The sequence below is a fragment of the Lepidochelys kempii genome, chromosome 16 (assembly GCF_965140265.1).
Source record: "Lepidochelys kempii isolate rLepKem1 chromosome 16, rLepKem1.hap2, whole genome shotgun sequence".
NCBI lineage: Eukaryota > Metazoa > Chordata > Testudines > Cheloniidae > Lepidochelys > Lepidochelys kempii.
Window position 1 is genome coordinate 5,957,368 of NC_133271.1, and position 19,101 is coordinate 5,976,468.

The 19,101-nt window shown below is 44.4% G+C and overlaps 1 protein-coding gene across 11 annotated transcripts in view; it reads left to right on the plus strand.

Annotated features, from left to right (window-relative positions):
- The window catches only part of RABL6 (RAB, member RAS oncogene family like 6), a 121,766-nt gene that overhangs the window by 28,316 nt on the left and 74,349 nt on the right, over window positions 1-19,101 (plus strand). For 4 of the 11 annotated variants that reach the window (XM_073314659.1, XM_073314655.1, XM_073314653.1 and 1 more), the window contains 2 exons: window positions 10,888-10,935; window positions 17,879-17,968. The exons of 2 other annotated variants lie outside the window; for them this stretch is intronic. In XM_073314659.1, coding sequence (XP_073170760.1) covers window positions 10,888-10,935; window positions 17,879-17,968 — 138 coding nt within the window. Of the gene's footprint in view, window positions 1-7,845; window positions 7,958-10,887; window positions 10,936-17,878; window positions 17,969-19,101 lie in introns of those variants that run through there. 5 more of the 11 variants (XM_073314654.1, XM_073314660.1, XM_073314662.1 and 2 more) reach the window with 3 other exon arrangements.

Consider the following 19,101-nt stretch of genomic DNA (forward strand, 5'->3'; position numbering starts at 1 on the left):
CATTATCTTTGAAAACTCGTGGCAAACCGGGGAAGTCCCGGATGACTGGAAAAAGGCTAATGTAGTGCCAATCTTTTAAAAAAGGGAAGAAGGAGGATCCTGGGAACTACAGGCCAGTCAGCCTCACCTCAGTCCCCGGAAAAATCATGGAGCAGGTCCTCAAAGAATCAATCCTGATGCACTTGCATGAGAGGAAAGTGATCAGGAACAGCCAGCATGGATTCACCAAGGGAAGGTCATGCCTGACTAATCTAATCGCCTTTTATGATGAGATTACTGGTTCTGTGGATGAAGGGAAAGCAGCGGATGTATTGTTTCTTGACTTTAGCAAAGCTTTTGACACGGTCTCCCACAGTATTCTTGTCATCAAGTTAAGGAAGTATGGGCTGGATGAATGCACTATAAGGTGCGTAGAAAGCTGGCTAGATTGTTGGGCTCAATGGGTAGTGATCAATGGCTCCATGTCTAGTTGGCAGCCGGTATCAAGTGGAGTGCCCCAAGGATCGGTCCTGGGGCCGGTTTTGTTGAATATCTTCATAAATGATCTGGAGGATGGTGTGGATTGCACTCTCAGCAAATTTGCGGATGATACTAAACTGGGAGGAGTGGTAGATACGCTGGAGGGGAGGGATAGGATACAGAAGGACCTAGACAAATTGGAGGATTGGGCCGAAAGAAATCTGGTGAGGTTCAATAAGGATAAGTGCAGGGTCCTGCACTTAGGATGGAAGAATCCAATGCACCGCTACAGACTAGGGACCGAATGGCTAGGCAGCAGTTCTGCGGAAAAGGACCTAGGGGTGACGGTGGACGAGAAGCTGGATATGAGTCAGCAGTGTGCCCTTGTTGCCAAGAAGGCCAATGGCATTTTGGGATGTATAAGTAGGGGCATAGCGAGCAGATCGAGGGACGTGATCATTCCCCTCTATTCGACATTGGTGAGGCCTCATCTGGAATACTGTGTCCAGTTTTGGGCCCCACACTTCAAGAAGGATGTGGATAAATTGGAGAGAGTCCAGCGAAGGGCAAGAAAAATGATTAGGGGTCTAGAACACATGACTTCTGAGGAGAGGCTGAGGGAGCTGGGATTGTTTAGCCTGCAGAAGAGAAGAATGAGGGGGGATTTGATAGCTGCTTTCAACTACCTGAAAGGGGGTTCCAAAGAGGATGGCTCTAGACTGTTCTCAATGGTAGCAGATGACAGAATGAGGAGTAATGGTCTCAAGTTGCAGTGGGGGAGGTTTAGATTGGATATTAGGAAAAACTTTTTCCCTAAGAGGGTGGTGAAACACTGGAATGCGTTACCTAGGGAGGTGGTAGAATCTCCTTCCTTAGAGGTTTTTAAGGTCAGGCTTGACAAAGCCCTGGCTGGGATGATTTTACTGGGAATTGGTCCTGCTTCGAGCAGGGGGTTGGACTAGATGACCTTCAGGGGTCCCTTCCAACCCTGATATTCTATGATTTGTATCCATTTATTCTTTTACGTAGAGACTGTCCATTTTGATCAATGTATATGGCAGAGGGGCATTGCTGGCACATGATGGCATATATCACATTGGTAGATGTGCAGGTGAACAAGCCCCGAATGGTGTAGCTGATGTGGTTAGGTCTTACGATGGTGTCCCAAGTTGAATTCCACCAAGATTTCAACGATTTCCACCCTACCATCAACCTCAGCCAGGACCAGTCCACACAAGAGGTCCACTTCCTAGACGCTACAGCGCTAATAAGCGATGGTCACATAAACACCACCCTATACCGAAAACCTATGGACTGCTATACTTACCTACATGCCTCCAGCTTTCATCCAGACCACATCACACGATCCATTGTCTACAGCCAAGCTCTAAGATATACCCGCATTTGCTCCGGTCCCTCAGACAGAGACAAACACCTACAGAATCCTTATCAAGCATTCTTAAAACTGCAATACCCACCTGGTGAAGCGAAGAAACAAATTGACAGAGCCAGAAGGGTACCCAGAAGTTACCTACTACAAGACAGGCCCAACAAAGAAAGTAACAGAACGCCGCTAGCCATCACCTACAGCCCCCAACTAAAACCTCTCCAGTGCATCATCAAGGATCTTCAACCTATCCTGAAGGATGACCCCTCACTCTCACAGACCTTGGGAGACAGGCCAGTCCTTGCTTACAGACAGCCCCCCAACCTGAAGCAAATACTCACCAGCAACTACACACCACAACAAACCCACCAACCCAGGGACCAAACCCTGCTACAAACCTCAGTGCCAACTCTATCCACATATCTATTCAAGGGACATCATCATGAGCCATCAATGCCCCTCTGCCATGTACATTGGCCAAACCAGACAGTCTCTACGCAAAAGAATAAATGGACAAATTTGAATCAGGAATCATAACATTCAAAAACCGTTAGGAGAACACTTCAGTTTCTCTGGTCACTCAATAACAGACCTCAGAGTGGGAATTCTTCAACAAAAAAACTTCGAAAACAGACTCCAACATGAAGCTGCAGAACTGAAATTAGCTTGCAAACTAGATACCACCAGATTAGGCCTGAATAAAGACTGGGAGTGGTTGGGTCATTAGAACACCTAAACTTAATTTCCCCAATACTAATTTCTCCCTACTGTTACTCACATCTTCTTGTCAACTGTCTGCAATGGGCCACTCTTACCACTTCAAAAGAGATTTCTCCTCCCTTGGTATCCTGCAGTTAATTGATTTACCTCGTTAGACTGACCTAATACTTGGTAAAGCAACCCACATCCTTTCATGTATTTATACCTGCTCCTGTATCTTTTACTTCCTACATCTGATGAAGTGGGTTCTAGCCCACGAAAGCTTATGCCCAAATAAATTTGTTAGTCTCTAAGGTGCCACAAGGACTCCTTGTTTTATTTAACCCAGTAAGTACTTATGAAAATCATTTTCCCTTGGATCATTTGTATCGCAAATACTTACCCATTTCCCTCTTGCTTCTATATGCCATGCTATTCTCTCTCGATGGCTTCTAAGGCCCCAATTCCCTCTAGCTGCTGGAAGGGAAGAGGAGCTTCCTTTCTCCTCCTCCACCCCTCTCCCCCAGCCTCTTGCATGTTAAGAGGGTGGAGGGTCTCACTGACTTTACCTCTCCACAAAGTGTCTTGGCTGCTGCATGGGGAAGAGGGTGTTTCTATTACTCTGCCTCTCCTCTCAGCCTTCTGGCTGCTGTAAGTGTGTGTTTGGAGACAGATTTGTGCTGTGTTCCTCCTAACTGTCTGCAAGTCTGGTGTGTTGTCTTTCTCTGAATCACTCCACTGTCTCCACAGCTTTCTGCAGGAGTGTAAAATTGACACATTGTATCCAGACCCAGGCTCTGGTAGTAAACCTGATCAGTGTCCTTAATTTCACTCTCGTGCTGCGTAGCTATACTAGCTCTATCTGCAGGTTCAAGAAGGCAGGACCGTATGTACAGTCTACATGTGTTTTGTGTCTGCAAGGTTATTTCCCTGCAAGGACTCCAGCAATAGGGAAAAGCTTGGCGGGGGGAGCCTTTCCCCACTGCCCCCCCCCTTCCAAAACCTTTCATTGACATGTGTAGCTACACACTGCAGAATGGGCATAGCTTATTTTTCATGGAGGCATATAGCTGAATACCTTCCCAGCTGCCGAGAGTGGTGTGTCGTGTAGATGTAGCCACAGTGAGTAGTACTCTGCAAGCAGCCCTGTTGATTTTAGTGGAACTATTTGTGGAGTAAGATTCTACTCAGTATGAGCAAGAGTGGCAAAATCTGGCCTTGTGAATGGATGACTTGAGAAACGTCCTGCGATAGAGACAAAGGACTGTGTTGTCTCGTTGGCTGAACAAAAGGCTCAGTACTCAGAAGATCATGGTTTTTAGTCCAGCAAGGCCTGTGGCACTCTGACTTTGGGCAAGTCACTTGATCACCTTGTGCCTCAATCAGTCAGGCTAGAAAATTGGATGCAGAGTAGGAGTTGCTTTGCAAAACCAGACTTAAGGCTTGTCTACAGTGGCAATTTACAGCGCTGCAGCTTTCTCTCTCGGGGGTATGGGAAAAACACCCTCCTGAGTGCAGCAAGTTTCAGCGTTGTAAAGTGCCGGTGCAAACAGTGCACCAGCGCTGGTGGCTACGCCCCTCGTGGAGATGGTGGTTTTTGTTGTTGTTTGTTTTAGAGCGCAGGGGGAGCTCTCTCCCAGGGCTCTGCTGTGACTATACAGCCCCATTAGAGCGCTGCTCTGGCAGCACTTTAGCATTGCAAGTGTAGACTAGCCCTTCGCCAGAGATGAGATGCAATCATAAAATCATGGAAGATCGGGGTTGGAAGGGACCTCAGGAGGTCAACTAGTCCAACCCCCTGCTCAAAGCAGGACCAACCCCAACTCAATCATCCCAGCCAGGGCTTTGTCAAGCCGGCCTTAAAAATATCTAAGGAAGGAGATTCCACCCCCTCCCTAGGTAACCCATTCCACTGCTTCACCACCCTCCTAGTGAAATAGTGTTTCCTAATATCCAACCTAGATCTCCCCCACTGCAACTTGAGACCATTGCTCCTCGTTCTGTCATCTGCTAGCACTGAACAGCCGAGCTCCATCCTCTTTGGAACCCCGCTTCAGGTAGTTGAAGGCTGCTATCAAATGCCCCCCTCACTCTTCTCTTCTGCAGACTAAATAATCCCACTTCCCTCAGCCTCTCCTTATAAATCATGTGCCCCAGCCCCCTAATCACTTTTGTTGCCCTCCGCTGAACTCTCTCCAATTTGTCCACATCCTTTCTGTAGTGGGGGCCCCAAAACTGGACACAATAGTCCAGATGAGGCCTCACCAGTGCCTAATAGAGGGGAAAAAGAAAAGGAGTACTTGTGGCACCTTAAAGACTAACCAATTTATTTGAGCATGAGCTTTCATGAGCTACAGCTCACTTCATTGGATGCATACCGTGGAAACTCTGTGGAAAATAGAGGGGAATAATCACTTCCCTCAATCTGCTGGCAGTGCTCCTACAAATGCAGCCCAATATGCCATTAGTCGTCTTGGCAACAAGGGCATGTTGTTGACTCCATATCCAGCTTCTCATCCACTGTAATCCCCAGGTCCTTTTCTGCAGAACTGCCGCTTAGCCAGTTTATCCCCAGCCTGTCGCAGGGCATGGAATTTTTCCATCCTAAGTGCAGGACCCTGCACTTGTCCTTGTTGAACCTCATCAGATTTCTTTTGGCCCAATTCTCCAATTTGTCTAGGTCACTCTGGACCCTATCCCTACCCTCCAGTATATCTACCTCTCCCCTCAGCTTAGTGTCATCTGCAAACTTGCTGAGGGTGCAATTCATCCAATCGTTCAGATCATTAATAAAGATGTTGAACAAAACCGGCCCCAGGACTGACCCCTGGGGTACTCAGCTCGATGTTTAGTTGGCAGCTGCTATCAAGCGATTGATCACTACCGGTTGAGCCCAACAACCTAGCCGGCTTTCTATCCACCTTACAGTCCATTCATCCAATCTATACTTTAATTTGCTGGCAGGAATACCGTGGGAGACTGTATCAAAAGCTTTGCTAAAGTCAAGATATATCACATCCACAGGAGACTAAAGCCCTGAGGTAAGTGGGGTACCAGGAGGAAGGACGAGCAGGAGCGCGTGAGCGGGAAGGGCTCCTGCCTCATACTGAGAAAGAGGGGCGATCAGTGAGTTATCTCAAGTGCCTATACACAAATGCATGAAACCTGGGAAACAAGTAGGGAGAACTGGAAGTCCTGGCAAAGTCAAGGAATTGTGATTGGAATAACAGACTTGGTGGGATAACTCGCATGACTGGAGTACTGTCATGGATGGATATAAGCTGTTCAGAAAGGACAGGCAGGACAGAAAAGGTGGGGGAGTTGCACTGTATGTAAGGGAGCAGTATGACTGTTCAGAGCTCAAGTATGAAACTGCAGAAAAACCTGAGTGTCTCTGGATTAAGTTTAGAAGTGTGAGCAACAAGGGTGGTATGGTGGTGGGAGTCTGCTATAGACCACCGGACCAGGGGGATGAGGTCGACGAGACTTTCTTCCAGCAACTCGCAGAAGTTACTAGATCATAGAATCATAGAATATCAGGGTTGGAAGGGACCCCAGAAGGTCATCTAGTCCAACCCCCTGCTCGAAGCAGGACCAATTCCCAGTTAAATCATCCCAGCCAGGGCTTTGTCAAGCCTGACCTTAAAAACCTCTAAGGAAGGAGTTTCTACCACCTCCCTAGGTAACGCATTCTAGTGTTTCACCACCCTCTTAGGGAAAAAGTTTTTCCTAATATCCAATCTAAACCTCCCCCACTGCAACTTGAGACCATTACTCCTCGTTCTGTCATCTGCTACCATTGAGAACAGTCTAGAGCCATCCTCTTTGGAACCCCCTTTCAGGTAGTTGAAAGCAGCTATCAAATCCCCCCTCATTCTTCTCTTCTGCAGACTAAACAATCCCAGCTCCCTCAGCCTCTCCTCATAACTCATGTGTTCCAGTCCCCTAATCATTTTTGTTGCCCTTCGCTGGACTCTCTCCAATTTATCCACATCCTTCTTGAAGTGTGGGGCCCAAAACTGGACACAATACTCCAGATGAGGCCTCACCAATGTCGAATAGAGGGGAACAATCACGTCCCTCGATCTGCTCACTATGCCCCTACTTATACATCCCAAAATGCCATTGGCCTTCTTGGCAACAAGGGCACACTGCTGACTCATATCCAGCTTTTCGTCCACTGTCACCCCTAGGTCCTTTTCCGCAGAACTGCTGCCTAGCCATTCGGTCCCTAGTCTGTAGCTGTGCATTGGGTTCTTCCGTCCTAAGTGCAGGACCCTGCACTTATCCTTATTGAACCTCATCAGATTTCTTTCGGCCCAATCCTCCAATTTGTCTAGGTCCTTCTGTATCCTATCCCTTCCCTCCAGCGTATCTACCATTCCTCCCAGGACTCCTCTCTCCCTGGTTCTCATGGGAGACTTCAATCACCCTGACATCTGCTGGGAGAGCAATACAGCGGTGCACAGACAATCCAGGAAGTTTTTGGAAAATGTAGGGGACAATTTCCTTGTGCAAGTGCTGGAGGAACCAACTAGGGGCAGAGCTCTTCTTGACCTGCTGCTCACAAACCAGGAAGAATTAGTAGGGGAAGCAAAAGTGGATGGGAACCTGAGAGGCAATGACCATGAGATGGTCGAGTTCAGGATCCTGACACAAGGAAGAAAGGAAAGCAGCAGAATATGGATCCTGGACTTCAGAAAAGCAGACTTTGACTCCCTCCAGGAACTGATGGGCAAGATCCCCTGGGAGAATAACATGAGGGGGAGAGGAGTCCAGAAGAGCTGGCTGTATTTTAAAGAATCCTTATTGAGGTTACAGGGACAAACCATCCCGATGTGTAGAAAGAATAGTAAATATGGCAGGCGACCAGCTTGGCTTAACAGTGAAATCCTTGCTGCTCTTAAACACAAAAAAGAAGCTAACAAGAAGTGGAAGATTGGACAAATAACCAGGGAGAAGTATAAAAATATTGCTCGGGTATGCAGGAGTGAAATCAGGAAGGCTAAATCACACCTGGAGTTGCAGCTAGCAAGAGATGTTAAGAATAACAAGAAGGGTTTCTTCAGGTATGTTAGCAACAAGAAGAAAGTGAAGGATAGTGTGGGCCCCTTACTGAATGATGGAGGCAACCTAGTGACAGAGGATGTGGAAAAAGCTAATGTACTCAATGCTTTTTTTGCCTCTGTCTTCACGAACAAGGTCACCTCCCAGACTACTGCATTGGGCAGCACAGCATGGGGAGGAGGTGACCAGCCCTCTGTGGAGAAAGAAGTGTTCGGGGCTATTTAGAAAAGCTGGACGAGCACAAGTCCATGGGGCCGTATGCGTTGCATCCGAGAGTGCTAAAGGAGTTGGTGGATGTGATTGCAGAGTCATTGGCCATTATCTTTGAAAACTCATGGCAATCGGGTAAGTCCCGGGCGACTGGAAAAAGGCTACTGTAGTGCCCATCTTTAAAAAAGGGAAGAAGGAGGATCCTGGGAACTACAGGCCAGTCAGCCTCACCTCAGTCCCTGGAAAAATCATGGAGCAGGTCCTCAAGGAATCAATTCTGAAGCACTTAGAGGAGAGGAAAGTGATCAGAAACAGTCAGCATGGATTCACCAAGGGCAAGTCATGCCTGACTAATCTAATTGCCTTCTATGACGAGATAACTGGCTCTGTGGATGAGGGGAAAGCAGTGGACATGTTGTTCCTTGACATTAGCAAAGCTTTTGACACGGTCTCCCACAGTATTCTTGCCAGCAAGTTCAAGAAGTATGGGCTGGATGAATGGACGATAAGGTGGATAGAAAGCTGGCTAGATTGTCGGGCTCAACAGGTAGTGATCAATGGCTCCATGTCTAGTTGGCAGCCGGTATCAAGTGGAGTGCCCCAAGGGTCGGTCCTTGGGCTGGTTTTGTTCAATATCTTCATAAATGATCTGGAGGATGGTGTGGATTGCACCCTCAGCAAGTTTGTAGATGACACTAACCTGGGAGGAGTGGTAGATATGCTGGAGGGTAGGGATAGGATACAGAGTGTCCTAGACAAATTGGAGGATTGGGCCAAAAGAAATCTGATGAGGTTCAACAAGGACAAGTGCAGAGTCCTGCACTTAGGACAGAAGAATCCAATGCACCGCTACAGACTAGGGACTGAATGGCTCAGCAGCAGTTCTATAGAAAAGGACCTAGGGGTTACAGTGGATGAGAAGTTGGATATGAGTCAACAATGTGCCCTTGTAGCCGAGAAGGCCAGTGGCATTTTGGGACGTATAAGTAGGGGCATTGCCAGTAGATCGTGGGACGTGATCATTCCCCTCTATTCAACGCTGGTGAGGCCTCATCTGGAGTACTGTGTCCAGTTTTGGGCTCCATACTACAAGAAGGATGTGGAAAAATTGGAGAGAGTCCAGCAAAGGGCAACAAAAATGATTAGGGGTCTGGAACACATGACTTCTGAGGAGAGGCTGAGGGAACTGGGATTGTTTAGTCTACAGAAGAGAAGAATGAGTGGGGATTTGATAGCTGCTTTCAACTACCTGAAAGGGGGTTCCAAAGAGGATGGCTCTAGACTGTTCTCAGTGGTAGCAGATGACAGAACAAGGAGTAATGGTCTCAAGTTGCAGTGTGGGAGATTTAGGATGGATATTAGGAAAATCTTTTTCACTAGGAGGGTGGTGAAACACTGGAATGCGTTACCTAGGGAGGTGGTGGAATCTCCTTCCTTAGAAGTGTTTAAGGTCAGGCTTGACAAAGCCCTGGCTGGGATGATTTAATTGGGGATCGGTCCTGCTTTGAGCAGGGGGTTGGACTAGATGAACTCCTGAGGTCCCTTCGAACCCTGATAGTCTATGACACAGAGCCAGGTATCTCCTCATAGAAGGCAATCAGGTTGGCCAGGCATGACTTGCCCTTGGTGAATCCATGTTGACTGTTCCTGATCACCTTCCTATCCTCCAAGTGCTTCAAAATGGATTTCTTGAGGACCTGCTCCATGTTTTTGCCGGGGACTGAAGTGAGGCTGACTGGTCTGTAGTTCCCCAGGTTCATTCTTCACTTTTTTAAATATGGGCACTATATTGGGCTAGACGGGCAATCACTATATGGGCAATCATGCATAAGTTCAAAGAGACCTTTTCTATTTGTACTGGTTACTCTTTTTACAGGATTTTCATACTTGTTAGCTAAACCAACAGTGCATGGTTTCCTGGATTGAAAGTCATAGTCGGTTAAATTTAATCAGTGTGGTAGGGGAATATTTTTTTTATTACTTGGGCCACTGTGCTCAATTGCTCAATCTTTGCTCAGTTGCTGTGTACATATATGTGTTGCCAGTACAAATTGTTGTTTCAGTCCCTAGTGTGGCACTCCTCTGAAGAGAAACGCTTTAACAAAGGCATTGTGGGGGTCTGTTACTTATGGTATCAGATCACTTACTCAGACTGATCAAAAGTATGGCTTTCTAGCTTCAACTGCTTACCCTGCACTAAGAAAAGGAGTACTTGTGGCACCTTAGAGACCAACCAATGAAATGAGCTGTAGCTCACGAAAGCTTATGCTCAGATAAATCGGTTAGTCTCCAAGGTGCCACAAGTGACTCCTTTTTCTTTTTGCGAATACAGACTAACACGGCTGTTACTCTGAAACTTATCCTGCACTATGAAGCTGAGCTGTTTCTGGCTCATGCATCATTAGTAATAAAGTTTCTGCAGTTGGAACTTAGTTAATAAATCTGAGTTAGACAAATCCAGTTTACTCTCCTATAGCTGTTGGCTCTGTAGTGCTTTCAGGAGTAAAAATATTATTTTTTTTTGTCAGAGTAAGCTAATATGACTTGGAATTGTCACAGAAACAGACCTTGTGTGTGTGACTTGTTTGATATATGTTTCAATTCCTGTTTGGTGCATTTGTGTGAGGGTTTTAAAAATATTAGTAAAGTTGATCTCCTTAGAATACCTCTACTCTGAAGTTTTCTGTCATAAAGATCTTTGTTCTCAGCATTTAATTAACTTCTAGTCTTAAAAAAGAGGGTGGCAGCTCTCTGTATGATACAAAAAAGAATCCAAATGGGGTTTTGATGCGCTCATGAAGTAATGTGTTCCAAATTTGCAACTTAATTTAAAAAATTGTCTAAATCTCTCATCTATTACCATGAATTTTCAAGGAGCTCTTTAAAGAGAGCAGCAGTTGAAGTACATCAGAGAGGGAATGCTGTGGGGTTTTTAAGGGTTTTTTATTTGCACTTAGATATTCGGTTTTTTTAGCTTTGTAACCTATTTGCTTTGGGTTAGTGTTTTGTTTTGTTTTTTTCCAAATCCTCCCTTCTAAAGTTTTGTGTCCTTATTCCACTTCTAGCCACTGATGATATCGTAAAGGTTGAAGTTTGGGACGTAGTTGACAAAGGTAAAGACTTACTGTTTCCTTTCTAATGCTACTTAGTTCCTTTTTTTAAAACTTAAATTAGAAGAATTTTTATGTAAAATTTAGCAACTATTTGCTTTCCTTTCTTTGATAGAAATGTTTGTGTTAATTTCCTGAAGTAACTTTGCAGGGCTGGGAATTCTCCCTCATTACCAGAGGGGCTCAGATGGCTCAGATTTGCCATCTTAACTTCAGGGTGAACAAAGAATTTAGAAGCAGTTGCAAGAAGCCTGAACTTCTCACGAAGTTGGCTCCATTCATTCAAAAATGGACCAAATGATCTGATTCCTAGTATGTTTGGTAAACTTCATTTCCTCTCCCTTGTTAGGCCACTAGTTCATTCTGTTTATAGTAATACCCATTGAACTGTCTTTTTGAAGGAATAATCTTGTTAGAAGGATAGTTTCACTGTGCAAAATAGTGTGGGGTTTTTTTTTGTTTAAAGTGAATTACTTAGATCTGGTTAAATCATTGCATTTTCTGTGCACTAATCTAAACCATTTGTATAACATGCCTACTAGGGAAAAAAACAGCATGTGTTTTAAAATATATACATTTTTGAACAAAGTCTTGGGAGCTGAGTATTTACATGTGATGACAAAATGTAGCTTTTAAAACATGATAGCATATCAGAAAGAGAACTGTATTTCTAGTTCTTAGGAAGCCAAAAGCTGTACCAAACACACAGTTGGAAGCTGTTGACAGAAAAGAGTTACATATGAATTCCGTTTATAGCAGCACATTCTTTTGCATGAACTGAAGTTGTGTTTGATTTGGGAAAATGACTTAGACATATATCCTTTTAAAAGTGCAGTAATGGTTAGAAAAATGACTTTGTAAATATAGCACCCCCTTACTCTGGAGATCTTCCCTTTATGTAATCCTTTGTGATCTGGATCAGATCTGCTGACCAGTGATGAAAATTTACATTTTTATCGTCTTACTCCTGTTTTTCCATTCCTGCAGAACCCTTAGAGCCTTGGGAGACTCAGCTGGAATCTGTTCTGGCTTCCGTACCCTCAACAGAACCATGAATTAAATCCCAGGAGCACTCTTTTATCTCAAAGTGTACAGAAGTGTGCCACTCACGTGCGCTTTAAATTAATCTTTATTAGAGCTCAGTTGAATCAGGATTACTGGTGAAGTGCGAGCCAGACCCCAGCTTGACTTTCAGAAGTTACTCTAAGCATGCAGGGCTGGCATCCAGGAGGTCCATCTTTTTTTTATTTCATACCAGATTTGTCTATAGGGAAGTAATTGACTGACTGAATCTAGTAATTGCTAGATTGTCAGGCTCAACGGGTAATGATCAATGGCTCCATGTCTGGTTGGCAGCCAGTATCAAGCGGAGTGCCCCAAGGGTCGGTCCTGGGGCCGGTTTTGTTCAATATCTTCATTAATGATCTGGAGGATGGTGTGGATTGCACCCTCAGCAAGTTTGCAGACGACACTAAACTGGGAGGAGAGGTAGATACGCTGGAGGGTAGGGATAGGATACAGAGGGCCCTAGACCAATTGGAGGATTGGGCCAAAAGAAATCTGATGAGGTTCAACAAGGACAAGTGCAGAGTCCTGCACTTAGGACGGAAGAATCCAATGCACCGCTACAGACTAGGGACTGAATGGCTCGGCAGCAGTCCTGTAGAAAAGGACCTAGGGGTTACAGTGGACGAGAAGCTGGATATGAGTCAACAGTGTGCCCTTGTAGCCAAGAAGGCCTATGGCATTTTGGGATGTATAAGTAGGGGCATAGCGAGCAGATCGAGGGACGTGAGCATTCCCCTCTATTCGACACTGGTGAGGCCTCATCTGGAGTACTGTGTTCAGTTTTGGGCTCCATACTACAAGAAGGATGTGGAAAAATTGGAGAGAGTCCAGCGAAGGGCAACAAAAATGATTAGGGGTCTGGAACACATGACTTCTGAGGAGAGGCTGAGGGAACTGGGATTGTTTAGTCTACAGAAGAGAAGAATGAGTGGGGATTTGATAGCTGCTTTCAACTACCTGAAAGGGGGTTCCAAAGAGGATGGATCTAGACTATTCTCAGTGGTAGCGGATGACAGAACAAGGAGTAATGGTCTCAAGTTGCATTGGGGAAGATTTTAGGTTGGATATCAGGAAAAACTTTTTCACTAGGAGGGTGGTGAAACACTGGAGTGCGTTCGTTACCTAGGGAGGTGGTGGAATCTCCTTCCTTAGAAGTGTTTAAGGTCAGGCTTGACAAAGCCTTGGCTGGGATGATTTAATTGGGGATCGGTCCTGCTTTGAGCAGGGGGTTGGACTAGATGACCTCCTGAGGTCCCTTCCAACCCTGATATTCTATGATTCTACTGTGAACTTGTGATCCTGTGACGCCAGTATTTTATTTTATCTGAGTTACTTCTCAGAGCAGAGCTGCACTTTAAACTCCAAAGATTTGTCATCCTGGTGGCAAAACAGGCTAAGACAGACCTAGCGTTTGCAGAAGTTAATACCAGTTCAGTCACACTGACTTCTGGTGGTGGAGTGTGCCTGAAATTTAAAGGGGAAAATGTCATTGTTAGAATCCCTGTTTATGGAATAAACAAACCCAAGTTTTTTTAAGTAGTTACAGGTTTATGTGCTTAGTTAGTGCAGTGTAATGCAGTCCAACTCTGACAGTAGTGCAGTTCTGTGATAAACGCACCTCAAGCAAAAATGCAAACTAGCCATTAAGGAATTGTTCATATCTCACTGTTTCATCCTTTAATATGATCTCATTTAATTTTTCGTCATGTGCACTCAGGCCAAAAAATCCTCCTGCATGATGCTTTGGGTGAGAGTGACACTAGTCTAGACTGTAGCCATTTCTTAGCAAAGCCTCCAGTGCTGTTGCAGTTGAATGCTGATGGGATCTGATCCTTGCTTTACCCTCTTCTAGAGGACCCTGTGTAATGTGTATACTTAGAGTTGTGCAGTGTGCTGCATTTACAAAAGTGCCTTTGAAAATGCCACCAACTCGTACACTCTGAATGTGGCATTTTGAAGTTGTTGTTCCATTGTTCAGAAAGTGCTCCGAACTTTTTTTTTAAAGCTAACATTAATTTCTTGATATCTACTAGCTGGGAAGCGTGGCTGACCACCATTCTGCTGCCTGTCTGAAGCTTTCCAATGAATAACCATACCCCCGTTGTTTTGGGTTAACCCTTTTGTAACCAGTCATTAGCAACAGAAATTATTTCAGTTGTCGAATACTGGAATTCTGTAAGGACTGCTTATCATGGGGAGTGCCATTTTGAGTGTGAACATTTATGGATTAATAGTTTCTAGTAAACCTGCTGAGGAGTTTATGATGGGCCAGACTATTTCATGGAAGAATTCCTAAGCTGCTGGCTTCCTTTGTTCTGATTTCACAGGCGAAGCACTATCATGTTTAAATCCTCTGAGGAGAGCATTTATTGGTTAACTGCTCTATTTTGTCCTTGACCTCAACAAGGAAAAGATTAAACACATTTCCTGTTGTCACGATTTGTTTTACATCCACATCTGCCAAAAAAGCATATTTTACAAGCATTCATTCTGTATTTTTCAGATGGATTAAACACTGAAAATAAAATGGTTATAAAAGCATTTCATTTCTTTGCTGTGGGGCTGGCATCAAAGGCTTTTTTTACTCAAAAGAAATGAGTAGCAGGAGCATTCAAACTGTCAGAATAGGTTCTGTTGAAGATAGACTGATCTATAGATTGCAGTAAGGAATTTCAGTGTCAGATTCTGCAGTTCTATAATTCCATTAAACCTTTTTGGTCATGAACATCTGGAACAAAGGTTTCAGGGTAGCAGCCGTGTTAGTCTGTATTGGCAAAAAGAAAAGGAGGAGTTGTGGCACCTTAGACTAACCAATTTATTTGAGCATAAGCTTTCGTGAGCTACAGCTCACTTCATCGGATGCATAAAGTGGAAAGTACAGTGAGGAGATTTTATATACACACAGACCATGAAAAAATATATATTGTAAGGAGAGTGATCACTTAAGATGAGCTATTACCAGCAGGAGAGTGGGGTAGGGGGAGAGAAAACCTTTTGAAGTGATAATCAAGGTGGACCATTTCCAGCACATTTCCAGGAGTTAACAAGACCGTCTGAGGAACAGTGGGAGGGGGGGTGCGGGGGGGGGGGATAAACAAGGGGAAATAGTTTCACTTAGTATAATGACTCAACCACTCCCAGTCTCTATTCAAGCCTAAGTTAATTGTATGCAATTTGCAAATTAATTCCAATTCAGCAGTCTCTCTTTGGAGTCTGTTTTTGACTTTTTTTTGTTAAAGGATAGTCACTTTGTGGTCAGAAATCGAGTGACCAGAGAGATTGAAGTGTTCTCCGACTGGTTTATGAATGTTATAATTCTTGACATCTGATTTGTGTCCATTTATTCTTTTACGTAGAGACTGTCCAGTTTTACCAATGTACATGGCAGAGGGGCATTGCTGGCACATGATGGCATATATCACATTGGTAGATGTGCAGGTGAATGAGCCTCTGATAGTGTGGCTGATGTGATTAGGCCCTATGATGGTGTCCCCTGAATAGATATATGGGCACAGTTGGCAAGGGGCTTTGTTGCAAGGATAGGTTCCTGGGTTAGTGATTCTGTTGTGTAGTGTGTGGTTGCTGGTGAGTATTTGCTTCAGGTTGGGGGGCTGTCTGTAAGTGAGGACTGGCCTGTCTCCCAAGATCTGTGAGAGTGATGGGTCGTCCTTCAGGGTAGGTTGTAGATCCTCGATAATGCGTCAGAGAGGTTTTAGTTGGGGGCAGAGTTAATTCAGAAGAACACTTTCTAAGTTTGCTCTTCTTTTAATTTCTAAAACAAAATCAATATCTGTAAAATGTGATAAGTGAACTCACTAGTACTAACTGTGGTATTTAATCCATGATGTATTTCAATTCGTGTGACTCTAAACAAATTGTGAACAGCTGTGTTAAGCCAGTGTTTTGCAAAGTATGGGCTGCACCCCCTGGAGGAGTGGGGAGGGACAGTTACAGGGTTCTCAGAGTTGTGTACACTAGAATTTTTAATTTGAGTTAAATGATTGCCTTTTTATCTCAAATTAGCTAACTCACTTGTCCATGCTAGTCTGAACACCCCACGTGTTTGTGATTTACAAGAACATGTTAGTGAACTTGAGTTAACTGGCAGTCAGTTCACTAGAGGTTGTTTTTTTTTTTGAACTTGAACATAGATAAATGATCAGTTCTTCTCTAGCACCTCAGCTTTCATTTGTCTCTAGCTGTTGTGATTGTAGAGGAAAAAGCTTAACCAAGGCAGCTGGAATTTGCAAAGAACCTGAAACAATAGCTCTGAGGGGTGAGCCACACCATATGTTTTAATGTGTGCTTGATCGGGTGCCCATAGTGATACTTTAAATGTCCGCTTACATTCTTTTCAGAGCAATGAAATAATCAAAGAAAGGAGAGGAAGGATCACAATATAAAGCTCTCCACAATCTACTCTGAATGACCATTCATTTTGATGCCATGAGTAGGAGGGCTTGGAAGATACCACTTATTCTTTCCCCTAGTCTAAAAGGCATCCAAACCCCGCAGAGCAGCCAAGCCCAAGGACCCAGGGGAGTGCGGTGTTTTGTTAATGAAAAAATTGAATGTTGCTACTTAGTTACAAGGTTTTTTTAAAATTTGTTAAGGAATATGACGGTAATCTTGCACAGCAATGTTCTATTTCAGTTTAAAATCACACATTCAAACATTTCTTAACATCCCGTATGAATGTACAATATTCCTAAAAATTTTAAGGATGCATTTTAAAATACAATTTAATTTCCTTTAATTAAAATTCTGGGTAATCTTTAACAGCCCATGGTGAGGTTGATTTTAGTTTAATTGATTTAGTTTAATTTTCTTGAAGGAGGCTTCAGCTTTCAAATGTTGGGGTAATGCTGGTTTAACCTTTGGGCAGTGGGAGTTAAGAACATCACAGTATCGTCTCTCTCCCGAGCAAAAAATGCCCTTCTCTCAGTACACCTCACAATGCCAAATGACTCCTTTAAATACAGTCCTGTGGGTCCCTTAACATGGCCTGCATAGCAGCTTTAATATGGGAGCTAATTACTTTTGCGTCACATTGGATACGTAAACCTGCCACTTAGTTTTGAGCTGCACAGTTGCGACTAAAGACATTAACACTGCATTGGAGGATTCCATGCCATTTGGTTCCGGCAGTTGAGGCATATGTTCCCCACTCCCAAAAGAACAATACAGTAAGGTGCTGTCATCCCTATGGGGCAGAGTTAAGGTATATGAAGCAGTTTCTTAACTGAGCATTTCTACATGGGGAAATACCTAGAATAGCAGGATTAAGTTCAACCACGCAAAAGCAGTCTTAGTGCAGCATAAGAGTGTCCACCCTGGGAGCCAGTATAGAGTTGCTTTTGTGTTTTAAATTCACACGCTGGCTAATTTTTGCAATAGTGTCGATGTGTAGACAAGCCCTAATGTTCACATTCCTCTCAGGATACATGCAACAGTTTTAACAGCTTCTTTTAAAGTGAATATTGAGCAGATGATAAGGGGTGAATCCCTATAAGGATGTTTGTATGTTATCCAAGACAGAAAGAGGCTGAGGGTTGTTTTTTGTATACGAAAGTTGTATTTTAGCAGTACTCTAACTTCTGTGACCTTCCTCAGTAAGAAGACTGTTTGGCTTATCTAGATTAGCCTTTGGCCAATGTACTGGAGGACTGGTTTTTGGTAGTACATTTTCTAGTTTTTTGTCCAGTTGAATTCTGAAATGTGAGTGCCATCTTCCCTTCTCTTGTGAGATGATTCCACAGCCCAATAGATCTTAGGTCTTGTCTACATTAAAGAATTATATCGGCCCAAGTTAGGTCAATGTACAGCCACCACAGTAATTACTGTGGCTTTTCATGTCTGTGTTACCCTCCTTCTGCAGGTGATGCGTGTCGTCACCAGGAATGGTTGCAACAACTTAAGTGGAGCAATGTGGGGGCTGTCAGCCCCACCTCAGAGCTCACCGCTGCAGGTAGTCTCTTCCCCGCCTCCCAGTCCCCCCTCCACCACCACGGGGCTCACCATTGCAACCCCCCACCCCTACCCGCTGCTGTGGGGCTCACTGCTGCAGCCACCCTTCCACCCCACCACCGCCACGGGGCTGTCCCTGTGTCAACTTAACTCTGTAGTGTAGACCAGGCCTTATTGTTAAGCTTTTCCTGCCCTTTCACTTAAATTTATTGTGCATGCTTCTTTGGATTGGTGCATCTTATAAATTGCCATAAGATTCCCTTTGTGCAGCCTCTTCCTGGCCTTCCCTTCGTATACTTGTGGGGTGTTTCTCTTCCCCCTCTCCCCACCACAATCCTCCTTTAGGGTTTAGACAAGTTGCATGGTTTTTAGCTTTTTTGTCTTTCCTCAGGAGTTTGTCCCATTTGCCCCAATCATATTTTTTGTTAAATTCCCTTACAGCAGTTCAAACCAAAGCACCTAATGGATTCTCTAAAACCACATTTAAAGCATTCATAATACTGTTTGCTTCAGGTTTATGCAACAGCACTGAGCTCTCATAATCTTTCCTGGGAAGGTTGCATCCTGAAATGTTTGCCTTTTTGCAGTTGGCTATATTGTGCAATTCAGTTGTCAGGTATTGTTGCACTGTGCTTCTCCAGTGCTAGCAGGAACAAAAGGTGGAACAGTCAGAGCCTCTTTTCTTTCTTTACAGAGAGCAGGCCCCAGGTGGTGTTCTTTCATTCGTTTCTGGTTGTTTGCCAGGAGGGCTGCAGTAGGCTTTCCTTCTATTAACCTTCATGTTAAACAGACTTGATAGTATTTCCCCTCAAGGCCGGCTGACTCCCCCTCTATCAAGCTTATAGAAAGAAGTGGGTCTGCTTTAAATGTAGGATGCAAAACACTTTATCCTGTCCAAGGACAAACCTGCCACTGAGAAATTATCCTCAAACACGCATAATCTACTGAGGCTATGTCTTCATTAGAAATGCTGCAGGTGTGCAGCTTAGTGCCTCAGTGTAGATACTCACTACAGCAATGGGGAGGGTTTTCCTGTCACTAGTCAATCCACCTCCCCAAGAGGTGGTAGCTAGGTCAACAGAAGAATTCTCCCCTTGACTTAATTCTGTCTACACTGGGGGTTCGGTTGGCTTA